General features: G+C 36.6%; 1 protein-coding gene across 1 annotated transcript; it reads right to left on the bottom strand.

Annotated features, from left to right (window-relative positions):
- Nucleotides 1-334: 334 nt before the first annotated feature.
- LOC141711998 (protein argonaute 1-like) lies at nucleotides 335-8,403 on the bottom strand. Its single transcript, XM_074514747.1, has 22 exons — nucleotides 8,273-8,403; nucleotides 6,661-7,488; nucleotides 6,363-6,571; nucleotides 6,051-6,200; nucleotides 5,806-5,939; nucleotides 5,397-5,506; nucleotides 4,603-4,709; nucleotides 4,358-4,496; nucleotides 4,169-4,285; nucleotides 3,693-3,800; nucleotides 3,507-3,578; nucleotides 2,812-2,934; nucleotides 2,571-2,727; nucleotides 2,192-2,451; nucleotides 1,925-2,067; nucleotides 1,780-1,842; nucleotides 1,630-1,693; nucleotides 1,366-1,501; nucleotides 1,211-1,284; nucleotides 1,031-1,125; nucleotides 910-941; nucleotides 335-822 (listed from the first exon to the last, which is right to left on the bottom strand). Exons 2-22 carry the CDS (start codon nucleotides 7,471-7,473, stop codon nucleotides 611-613), a joined length of 3,318 nt encoding a protein of 1,105 aa, XP_074370848.1. The 5' UTR covers nucleotides 7,474-7,488; nucleotides 8,273-8,403; the 3' UTR covers nucleotides 335-610.
- Between the last annotated feature and the right edge of the window lie 5,044 nt (nucleotides 8,404-13,447).

Below are 13,447 nucleotides of genomic sequence, written 5' to 3'. Positions count from 1 at the left end.
GTTGAAGGTCTTCAATATCCGTTGACACTTCTTCACTTATACAAAATTACAAGGCATGAAATATTTACACTTAGCCCTCCTATTTGTACATCCATTAGTAGTCAACATGACTGATCATTTCCTAACAACGTCTAAGAATTACAGCTTGAAACCAGAAAGTGAAATGTGCTACAATACTAAACTTATTGCCAAGTAAAGCTACTCCTTCAACGGATAGCCAAGATGGTCTTATCCGTTGAGGCTACAAACACTAGATTTTTACTTAAGTGTTTTGCTTAACTTATCATCAAACTAATACACATATTCATAACACTTGTACAAATTATGTAGAGACTTGAACCAAAAGCAAATTTCATAAGTTGTAGAAAAATTCAAATTCTGCATGAAGCAGCTTTGAAAAACCAAAAATTCATATAAACTTCAACATAAGCAATTAAACCAAATTCACCATTGGGCTTTTATCCAAAACATAGACAAACCCACGCGATAAATCTCGCATGCAAACAGCTGCAGGAGTCTTATAAAGTAACGAGGACTGGACCTTTACAATTTTTAGCATCTAATAATGTTCAATGCTAGTGTTTACTTCAGGTCTTACGAAACCAAACTTCTAACAGTAAAACATCACTCTCTTGACATTTTCTTTCAATGCAGGTAGGGGCCTCACTGCAGCATTTACTTGAGCACGCGTGTTTCGTCCCACACCCATTCCACCTCGTCCAGCAGGTGCCCCACTTGTCATTGAACCAGTATCAGATGTATCCGGCTCCATATAGAAACGAGCACGGAATGCTGCAAGGTGAGCATAGTACGCAGGTGGTACTGCAAGGAGAACAAAGATTAATGCCACAAATAATTAAGAATACAGAAGAAGCCAAAAGGGTATGAATTCTGAGTAAAGTTACTTACCAATCGATACTGATCGCGTGCAGCGAGCATATCTGTGAGCATAAACACAAGTGACAGTAAATAAAATAACAATGACAAAATATTAAAATTATGATGTGCAACATGCTAAAAGTGCACTTACGTGTAGCACAAATTGTTTGTAAGAGACTGCAGACCATCTGCTGAGAACTTGTTCTCATCCCAAAGGACATGATAATGTGCAGGCCTGCTGGTCCCCTGTGCCCAAGTAAATCTCAAATAAGGAAAACCAAAAGCAGCAAACCAAGCAAAAATTTAAAAAACAAATTAAGAGGCACATTACTTGGATGCCGGCGTGGCTGCACAGATAGAAGTCAAACTCGGTTGGGTGGCAGATTTTAGAGTCTACCACGGTCCCTGAAATTACCAACAGTGAAGCTCGTGATATTGTTAAATACCACTGGTTCAGAACACAATACAAAGAGGCAAATAAATTACCAGGCAATATATTTCCGCTCCTGTCAACTTGATTACGGTCCCGATGGTTGTTGGCAAACAACCTTGTGTGATGACGCTTCTGAACAACAACAAATGTAACTGGAGGCTGATAATTTGCCTCTAAAGAGGCGCATGCCTGTAATAGCAATTATGTAAATTAAAAGCAGCAAAGAATTAATATGATAACACCAAGGCTGCATCGCCCTTATGGCACAATATGAAAAGATAGGAGATTCTTATGCACAAAAGTAGCGTATAAAATACCTTGCGAATTGCATCAAGCTCATATAGCAAAACTTGATAGAACTGCCCCTCACTGACACCATCCCTAAAGACAATATATTATTAGTATACATCGTAAACATTACAAACAGTATGAATGAGCTGCAATACAACGTAGCAAATAACAGATACCTATAAAAAATAATGCGCTGCGGTTTCTGCCCAGTTGCTCTTCGAAATGAAATGAGTAGTTCCCTGCAACAAAGAATACTTATTATAGCATGGGTTCCCCCCAATGCACAGCACAAACTTATTGAAAAACAGCATGAGATCATACTTTATCATGCCACCCTTTATAGTTCCTTTAGTAGGGTCCTCCCAGGTCTTGTACAGATCTTGGATTAGCTCTTGCCGATGTGCTTGGGCACAAACTAGGCCAGCATACTTGGTAACCTCCGGCCAGTCTTGCGAAGCAACAACCTGTAATTCCAATGACCAACTGATTCATATTGAAGACCGCAATACATTTTAACAACGTAGTGACAAACTGACAATACAAAGAAAAATCACAAAGCTAGAATATTATATGTGAGAAAATTCATACCGCTGCTATCGAGGGACTTGAATCTTCCCCTGGGTGAGGATGTGTGACATCAGCACCAAAGATTATGGTAGGCCTATCACTAACAAGAGGAATGCGCCTTGAAAGTGCATCAACAAGGACTGTATTTCTTCCACCAACTTTTACATTAATTTTTAAGGCCACATTTGCAAGATATTGCTTGCTCATTTTAAACACATGCTTTGCCAAGCAGCACTGGGAAACTATACCAAGATCTGTCTCACAAATTCTCTTCAGATCGCCTGTAACATAATTAAAAAATATCACAAAACAAAAAAAATAAAGTTGACGACATTATAACCACGGAAACATAATGAGAGCATAAACACCAATGTACTAATTTCAAGTCAGAATTCAATACCATAAAGGGAACCATTGTTTTCAGGAAGAATAACAATTAACAGATCAAGCTCCCTTTGGGCTCTTGCCATGGCCTCCTTGAACCGTGCTTTTAACATTTTTTCTACTTGATCTGAACGAGCAGTGAATGCAGGGAGGACAGGTTCAGGATTGAATTGCTACAGAAGGTAGTTCAAATTAGAAATTTCTCTAATAGATAAAAATTAGAAGAATATAAAACCACAAAGCAGTTAAGGTTATACCATGCCAGATACACTGCACATTTGTGCAAGCTCATAACAGAACCCATTGGCAGCGTTCACTGGCACATTTCGTGTAAAGTTAACACACATCCAATAGTTGACTACACCCCCATTGACCATTTTCTGAAAACAAGGCAAACAATATTAAAGCATACTTTGTATCTATAATGCTTTAAATGTAAGTCGCTTCTCCAGCTAAATAAAGTACATGCTCCTATGCAACCACTATATTTCTAATAGACAAAGATCCTGCATAGTAATAGTTGTCAATGCAACATAAAGTTACAAGTCATGTACAAAGCATCTTTGAAAGTCTTCGAGAAGAAAAAAGTGTCTAATTTGACTTTAAAGTAAAACAACTTTTTTTAACTTCCTTTTCTTCATGAATGGAACTTCTTTGTTGCAGTTTAGGCAATAAAAAATAGGCAGAGATTGGTGCACAACATCTGTTAAGCAGAAACAACTGGAAACAAGAAAATCACATAGAAGGGTCTGATTAACAAAGCAATGTAATGTCTCTCGAGCCATATATATAATACTTAAGAGTAATAACTGATACACTGACGTGCATGTAGGTGAATATAAACAAATGACTTGTCACACAAAACAAGGCAGGTGCAAATGTCATCACCAATTTATCTATATTGACGAACTCTCCAGGTTAGGGTGGTAATTCTAGCTTAAGGAAATATTACCTTGTTCATCATATTCCACTGCCCAACTTGCGGTAGACAATCCCGCTCACGACCTGTCTCGTGATATTTCAGCTATGCAAAAAAAGGTACGAGTTATTTACTAACCAACTCAAGCTAGCGAAGGAGAGCAAACATGATAACATGATCATATATCTCGGAATAACAAATACAATAATATTCAATTACCCGAGGAGGTGGCAGAATTCTAGCTTCAACAGAAGCCATCTTGTCACTAATTTTTATGCCGAACTCCTGTGCATAGGGGTCTCGATCATATCCATTATGCCTAACAGTCTGAGAATGAGATCAGCAGAAAGTACATAAGACCACTATCTAATATTGGTCAACATGATATGATAATTTAACAGTATATTTCCAATAAATTCAACACATGTAATCTTTTAATTTATGTGATGTGGAAACACTAGGGCATGTGTACAAATGTTGCTAAGAGAGAACATCTTACTCAAAGCACCTTGTTTCATAAAGCACAAATAAGGAAGCATAAAGAAAATAACAAATTCACCACGAAATACAAATATAATAAACTATAGATTGAAAAAAATGTATTATTCATTCACTGATGACAGGAAGTTAAATTGGATATACATAACAAGAGCACAAAATAATTACAATAACCAGACAAGTTCTGCAAAACAAACCCTCATGATATCTGCTTCCCGGTCGCTAGGCCGCTGACAGGTAACCTTTAGCAAGGCAGTAATCTGCCTCTCATTCAATCTCTTAGAATACCTTTGCCCCTCAACAATCTTGCAAACCTGAAAAAATAATGAATTAAGCATATGCATTTATAACAGGACTGCAAGCTACTATATAACTTAATCACAAACCTCCATCGGCAAATAGTTTGGTCTTTGCGGATTACCAACTTGAAGACAAGGTAATTGAATATTTTGAATACTAAATCCATAGGTCTCACTGAAATACTCCACCACTAACTTCATGGTACCTCTATCATCAACAGGAAAACTGATACATTGAAAATGAAAAACATGTCAGACATGATGTACTACAGTTGCATGATGCACATTTAAGATTAGCTGATAACAGTAATATAGAGCGACTCGATTTATACGTCAGCTCGCGTGTTGTCTGTGATGTTAAGCCAGATATGCGATACTTCCTTCGCATGTTTCCCCGATGTGTAACTTCAACCTTGACCCCTCTTAATGCTTTTTTGATCTGTAACACAAGTAAAGCCAGCAAAGGAAATTAAAACAGTCTCTAAGCAGTAACAAGTCAGAAATGGATAAATCTGAAAAACATTGACATAAGAGTCTTAGACTAGAAAAAAATACTCACCAACATGTCCAGTTTAAAGAAAAAAAAATCAGAATAGCAAACCTTCTCAAAAACTTTAACTAAAAAAACCATTGCTTATGCCGGAACTAGAACAGACATTTTTTATTTGCTTACAGTGATTGGGAATGTTTCTCATACAATTCCAAAAGGAAACCTAGATATAAAATGTTACTTGCCTACGGCCTCATGAGTTTATAACCATATGTTTAGAAGCAAACCCTCGAAGCAGGAAGGCATTAGTCAACCCCTCCGATGAGGGTTCTGAGCAATCTAGAACATTAATCAATCTAACATCACCAATAATTCTAGTAGAGCAATTTGAAAAGGTTTTCCAAATTATTTGAACAGCCATACATCAAAAGCTTCCCCACTAATAATCTTACAACGGAGTACTCTAAATTACGTAGATATTGTAATAATCACGTAAAAAGAAGAAGAGTCAATAACACGATTAAGTGATATATTACACTATTAGACATAAAAAAATTCAAGTAAACATATAAACAAGACTGTGCTCTTATAAATGCTACCCTGGACAGGTAAAAAGAACATGGGACAGGAGTGAACCTTTACACGATCTGCATCGGATAATGGCCTGGACGATATGTCTTTATTAAGTAGCTGTGAAATGAAATCAATAACAGGCAGTGGTTCAATAAATGCTGTGGATGACATATCTGCACCATCAAAAAGAGTTTTGTTATAATATCACACAAACAATATTTTAATTTATTAAGTAGTGACTGCAGAAAAGAGACTTAAACATCAATTACTTTACAAGTAAGAGTACATTTACAGATATAAACTTGAATAGATTGATCTGGTGACAAGTACTTTTGTGGTAAGAAAAGAATAGCATACACATGAACCTAATATAACCATATTTAGTTAAATAACAAATCAACAATTTGATAGAATACAATATATTACAGGGTCTGGAAGCTGTAATAGTATAGCATATTATCACAAGACACACCTATGTTCAAAGATAAGCCCATCTGAGTTGGGCGAATACTCTGGTAAAATCCTCTCCAGCTCTCGAGTCCTTCTCCCAGGGGTTGCTTTGTTCCGATATTGGGAGAATAAAAAGAACGACCAACAGGAGAAAACCTAAATCAATTTAACAAACTCAACTAGATGAATACCACCGTTATTATCATGTACAGAAGATAGCTGCAAATTACAAGAGCAAAGCAGAGTTCATGCTTTATGTAAACCTACCTAGAAGTAGGCATCTCTCGAAGCACAATATCTAGAACTTGAAGTGCTTCTTGGGGCGAATCAGCCTGCCTCCCCCTCAAAAACATGTCCAGATGCTGCAAATCGGCACGTGCCGCATATTTGATTACAACTTTGAAATCCCTCTCCCTTCTGCATTTGGGGGAATGAAAATTAATAAATAAATAATGGGATAGTTGCTAAAGCAATAACAAATTAATAGATAATGGGATTATTACAGAAAAATGACAATAGATGTTCTAAGAAGGAAAGAGAAGGTTGGCAAAAATATAGACAGTCAAGAAATATTAACACCTTGCATTGCCTGATCCATCATCATCATCAATGAGAGTGATTTTGAACTCTCTTGCTTGAAAAGGCAAGGCCCCTGCGGTGTATAAGCTCTTTCTGCCATCATACGCAGGAAGACGGTTTCCCAGGAGAGATGCTTGGTATAATTTCACCAGCTCTTTCATAACCGCACGGTTGACACCACGAGATGTTACCTCCGGAGTGATGGAGACCTAAATATCATCACAAAGACTTTTGTTGCATAAGAAATGAAACTTACAAATGTAAAGGTAAAACACTACACAAGAGGGAAGAAACACACATCGTAATGGTGCAGGTCCTTATCCGGCAATTCTGCGAAAAAGTGGTTAGCCTTCACAATACAGCGGGAACCAGTAGTGCCCCTGCCGGGCCGAAGAGGAAACTTCAGTGCTTTGCTCGAAGATGGATTAGGCTGATCAGTCTCACTGGAAGAGCCTTCTTCCTGGACAGAAAGCTGTTGAAACTGCTGGGTCACTTGCAACGAGGTGGGCTCAGAAATAGAGGATGAAGAACTAGCCTCAGAATCAATCACAGTTGATTTCACATGTGGCATAGGTTGGGTCATCATCTCTGCTTGTCTTGGAGCCTGAAAAGCTTGGTGTAGGTCGGGGCCAGATGGCCTAGAAGGTCCACCAGAAGAAGGTACCAGCCCTCCTTGGCTACCACCTCGGCCTTGTGGAGGTGGTCCTCGTGCTTGTTGGAACTGTTGAGGGTGCTGCTGCTGGTGTTGAGGGTACTGCTGCTGTTGCTGCGGTCCCCTGCCTTGCATCTGATTGTACTCAGAAGGCCCTCCAGAACGCTGCTGTTGTTGGGGTGCTCCCCTACCCTGCTGATACATTTGTTCAGGTGCACCGCCATAGTACTGCTGAGGTGCCATTCCTCCACGCTGATTTCCACGGCCACCTCCATAACTTCCACGTCCTTGACCTCCACCTGCCTGTTGCTGCTGGGGAGCCCAACCTCTACCACCGCCACCTTGGTAGCCTCCACCCTGTTGCTGTTGCTGAGCTCCACCACCTCCACGGCCACGACCACGGCCTCCACTCCCTTCCTGTTGTTCATAACCCTCTCTTCCACCAGTAGCTTTCCTCATGCTGATAACTTGTTACTGCAATCGCCAACAAATGTAAATTCAATCAACAATCTCAAAATCAATCCATCTCGAGGAACAAATAAAATAAGGAACAAAACTCCACATATATCATATATCACAATATACAGGCTCATACACGAAGAAATTTAAAACAAATAGCCACACACATAAATGCAACTCACCAAATTATTGGTCATTTGCTTCAATTTTAATTAGTTTTCAATGGAGCATGACCATATATAAGCAATAAACGATAGAAATCAAACATTATAAATAAACTTTTAATAAAACAAAAAAGATCAAACACAACAATTAATTTCTGAATTAAATTACAATTATATAACAAATAAACAATAAAATCAATAATTACAAATGAGCAATTATATCAAACATATAACAAACAACCATAATAAACATAACACAAATACACACACACAATAAAATCAAACATTACAATTTAACCAAAAAAAACAACAAAAAATATTTAACAAAAAAACACATTTTTAATTAGCAAAACAAGCACATTTTGACGCATTTAACATTAAAAAAATGAAAAAAAAAATCATCAAAACAAACGCTATACATAATTAAAACACGAAAAAATAAAAACAAAACAGATCGAAACAAAATCGATGCCATAAAGCACAAAAACAACAGATCTATACATACATACACATATACACACAAGATCATACATCAATAACGAGATAACTAACCAAAAACAGTGAATTTCAACACGATTATCGAGAAAAATGAGATAAAAACAGTGAAAAAAGCTTGAATTGCAATGTGTTTGTACCTGAAAGAAGAATGTAAGTATAGGTGTATGTATAGGCTTCAGCACTTGAACACACACTGCCACCAACTCACTTCTACGAGTCAGTGTGTGTGTGTGTTTATATAGTGGAGTGATGGCAAACCCTTGTGGGCTGGGCCAGAAGATGAAAAGACGAAAATGACCCTGCTCAGCTCGTGTGTGTTTTGAATATGTGTGGACGCGTTAGTTGACGTGGTGGGGACTAAATGGAGAACGTCACATGGATTTGCCAGCGTGGAATACTAGGAGATATTATATTAACAATATAGATAGATAGGAGATATTATATTAATAATATAGATAATATAGATATAGAATATAGATTTCTGAAATTAAATGCGATATCTCTTTTTCTTTTTAATAAGATTCTCTGATTTATTAATTTTTGAAGAAACCGTTGGGTCTAGAAGTTTCATCGGTAAAATGAAATAAATAATTATGAAAGGATATTTTACTAAAACAGCTTATCATTCTATATGAAGAATTTGGAAAAAGAATAAAAAAGATGATCGGATATGAAAATCCTCCTAAATATTAACATACTTTTTTCAGTCAGGACAAGTGTAAATATAATATCTTCATTTCCCTCACGTTTGTTTTCTTTCATTCTGAAAATATTTAAAAAAATAAAAATAAATAAGTTATTAAAATATTTGAATAAATATAAAGTGATTATCAAAGCGTATCGAGAAAGTCTATCGAATCTTACTGAGGAAGACTTGCACAGCTTTTTAAGAAAGAAACTTAATTAAGAAGACTTGTAAAATTTATTGAAAAAGACTTGTAAAACTTATCGAGGAAGTTTTGTAATACTTAATGAAGAAGATTTGAATAGCTTACTTAGTAAGACTTGTAAACCAACTACAATAAATAACTCATTTAGCTAATGAAATGAAATACAACTTTCTCTTTATATCTTCTATTCACCTATATTTCATGTACATTAAACATAACTAATATTTTAAATCAGGGTTTATAACACGTTATCAACACAAGTCTCTCCCAATTGAAGTTTGATTTTCGAAAGAGGTACGACTTATTCTGACCCACGAGTCTCTATCAACTAAAACTGTATCATAAAAAAGGTACGATTTCTTTTTCTCATTTTATTCTAATTATTATTACATATTTATTTATGTTACTGATTGAAATCTATGAAGATGGTTTTGTCGTCAAGTAATACTACTATAAAGATGGCGCTGCCGTCAAGTAATAATCAAAAAATTTTCTGGCTGGCAATGCCGTCGTAACATTTGTATAAAGTTATTATTTCAACTTGTCTGTTTAAATATTATGTGACATATTATATCTTATTTAAAATCTATTCAGAATGGCGAATCTTGCAAAATTAGAGTTTGTTGCCTTGGATGTTTTAGGGAATAATTATTTGTCATGGGTCCTTGATGCGGAATTACAACTTAGTGCTAATGGACTAAAAGATACTATTGACCCATAAAAAATCTCAACTGTTGAATAAAATGCAAAAGCAATTATCTTTCTTAGGCATCACATCCACGAAGAACTAAAATCTGAATACCTCACTATCAAAAATCCACTCACTTTTTGGAATAATCTCAATGATAGATTTGATCACCAGAAACTTGTTCACTTGCCATCTGCCCGATATGACTGGATTAATTTGACGTTACAGGATTTCAAATCTGTAGCTAAATATAATTCTGCTCTTTAAAAATAAGCTCAAAATTAATTTTATGTTGTGAAAATATTACTGATGCTGAAATGATTGAAAAGATTTTCTCAACCTTTCACCTCAACACTATGATCCTGGCTCAACAATATAGGGAGCGGAATTTTCAGAAATATGGCGAGCTGATATCTCTCCTTCTTGTGGCTGAAAAGAATAATGAGTTGCTACTGAAAAATCATCAGATACGTCCCACAGGCTCTGCCCAGTTACTTGAAATACATAACACGTCATTCCTGAAGAATGAACGTGAGAAAGGGCATATAGGAGAACAGGGTTATGGACGAAACCGTGAACGTGGAAATTTCCGTGGTCGGTTTCGCAATCAATATCATTCTGGCCACCTGAAGTGGCAACGTGATGGTTACAACTCTGGCCACCAGAAATGTCAACGTGAAGTGCCAAATAAAAGAAAGGCACCCCAAGAAGGAGAGAACCGAGGCATCTGTCATAGGTACGGATCTGAGGGGCACTGGCAACGTACTTGTCGTACACCCAAACATCTTATTGATCTCTACGAGTCATCCAAAAGGAATAATGAAAAGAGAGTAGAAACCAACTTTGTTGTGCAAGACATGCCTGTATCATAACAAGACTAAGTCATATTGACAACCCTAAGATTAGTTGTATTGTAACCTTAATTTGTAATTCATACTTGTAACACTTAATTTCTGTAAAATGTAAATGGAGCAGACTGGAGCATTTTTCTCTAAACAGTGTCAAGCCTAAGAATTCTATCTGGAAGAAGATCAAGAAGATCATGCCTCAGAAGAATTATGAAGAAGCTTGGAGTTGAATAAATCTGTTTGGTGTAAAACATTCTAAGTCAAGATCTCTACAAGTCACAGAATTAGTGTTATAGAGAAATCATTCGAGAACTTCAGAATGACTTATCGAGAAGTCATTTAAACTCCAGAGAGTACCGACGGATGAGTAACATCTACCCGACGGATGAGCAATATCTACTCGACGGATGAGGAATGTCTACTCGACGGATAAGCCATCACTACTCGACAGATAAGCAACATCCACCGGGTGTAGAGAACTCAGGAATTGTCTGTCGAGAACTCAGAGATATCAACAAGTATACATTCATTGGAGAACTCTGAGTTATCGATAAGCCAAAGTCCATTAGAGAACTCTGAGTTATCGATAAGCCAAAGTCCATTAGAGAACTCTGAGTTATCGATAAACCAAAATTCACTAGAGAACTCAGAGTTGTCGACAAGTCTAGGCAACAATGAAGTTTCAGAGATATCGACAAGCCAACATGCCTATTGAGATGTCGAGTTCTCTACAGCTTAACTGAAGATCTCGAAGTGAAGAAATTTCTCTAAGTACAGAATTGCAGAACAGTTCAATATCCAAGATTGCAAATCAACAAACAATTCACACAGCTGGATTGACAAGTCTACAAAAAGCAGCTTGAGAGATGTGCAAGATCAACGATAAAGATTAACTGACAGAGGAGATTAAAGTTAACACGGGATGTTAAAGATATGCTAAGCCAAAAATGGAAGATTTGCTTTTCTATAAATAGAAATGACAAGTGACAGTTTAGAAAATCTAATAGCATGTTTATTATCCACTATGTAAACTAGCAGTTAACTGAGTTATAAAGTTAACACTGGTCCTCTAGTTAAGTTAAAAAAAGGAGAACAATCTGAATAGAAAATTTATGTGTTCTCTCTCAAGAAAGAAGCTAAGTTCTAAAACAAGAACTTAGAGATTTTGTAGCAAAACACTGCTTGATTTTTAATATAAAATTAAGTGAGTTTTGAAGATCTTTGTTTTACATATTTGCACAACTATTTATGTTTAACATCCATTCTACTAAATCATAAACAACAACCAACTGCTAAAGCCTAAGTCGATCGAAAATCAAACATTTAAGCCAAAACACATTCACCCCCCCTCTGTGTTGTATTCATACCTAACAAGTGGTATCAGAGCAAAATCTGAAAGTAAACAGATTAGATCTTGGAAAAATGAATACACAGAAAATCAGTAGTATCAAGATTCCTCCCTTTGATAAGGCCAATTATACTTTATGGAAAAAGAAAATGTTGTTGTTTATAAGAATGGCCAATCATCTCTACATTGGTATCCTCAAGAATGGGCCCTTCACTCCTGTAGTTAGAGTTGAGGAAACCACAGATGGAGATATGGTTATTCCAGCTCATTATGCTCCCAAGGATCCTTCTGAGTATACTGAACCTGAAAGAGAGAAAGTTTCCCTAGACAGTGTTTTGCAACTGATACTAATTGAGTCACTTGACAATGTAATGTATAATAACATTGTCAACTGTGACACTGCTAAACAGATATGGGAAAAGATTGAAATACTCTGTGAAGGAACTGAGGAGGTTAGGTCAAATCAAAGAAGGATATTGATTTCTCAGTATGAGGGTTTTATGGCTAAACCAAAGGAGGGTATTACTGATGTGTTTGAAAGGTTTAATAAGCTGATAAATGACTTGCAGCTTCATGATAAATTTTATGATGTTGAAGAAGTGAATTTGAAGTTCTTGCTCACTCTCCCTGACCATTTGGAACAAAAGATCTCTGCAATCAGAGAAGGAAGGGATCTGAGTAGAATCACACTGGAAGTGCTCTATGGGGTTCTGAAAACTTATGAACTTGAAATGATTCAAAAGAAGTCATTAAGGGTTGGTCAAGAATATGTAATGGATGACTCAAGTGCACTGATTGTGAATGATGGCCAGACTTCTAATGATGAGCAAAGATCCCCAACTCCAGCAACTTCTACAAGTGAGAAAAGAGTCAATGATACTGAAGAGCAAGTCATACTGGAATTGGATGAAGAAGATGAGTTCTACACTCTTGATGAGCTTGATGAGCTAGACAAATCAATGGCTTACTTGACTAGAAAATTCTCTAATATTAGAGTAAAGAAACCAAGATTTTTCAAGAGCAAAGGATAGTCCTTCAACAAAGACAGCAGCTGGAAAAGGAAAAGGGAAGTACACTCCTGATAGCAAAACCGGCTACAAAACTGGATCTGTTGATAGATAAAAAATAAGGTGCTTTAACTGTGATGAGTTGGGCCATTTTGCTACAGAATGTAGGAAACCCAAGTAGGCAAAGAAAGACAAAGCCTATCTTGAATTGGAAGCAAAGTATGATGTTCTTCTAAGGAAGCAACAAGGGAAAGCTTATATTGCTGAGGGCAAGAGCTGGGATGATTTAGATAATGATAAAGATGAAGAAGTTGGAAACTATGCATTCATGGCCTTGGAGCAAGGAGATTCTTCATTATCTAAATCACAGTTACCAACTCTTACCACAATTGATTTAAATGTGAGTCAATATAAGGAAACTGTTGAAAAGATGAGCACAGAAATGTTCCACATTCATACAAGCATGGTTGCTGTAAATGAGGAAGTTAGCAGATTAAAAAAAATCAATGAAAAACTTGAGAGTGAAAAACA

This window comes from Apium graveolens, chromosome 3, assembly GCF_009905375.1.
Source record: "Apium graveolens cultivar Ventura chromosome 3, ASM990537v1, whole genome shotgun sequence".
Taxonomy (NCBI): domain Eukaryota; kingdom Viridiplantae; phylum Streptophyta; class Magnoliopsida; order Apiales; family Apiaceae; genus Apium; species Apium graveolens.
Note: the sequence above shows the minus strand (reverse complement) of the source record. Positions and strands in the feature narration are given on the sequence as shown.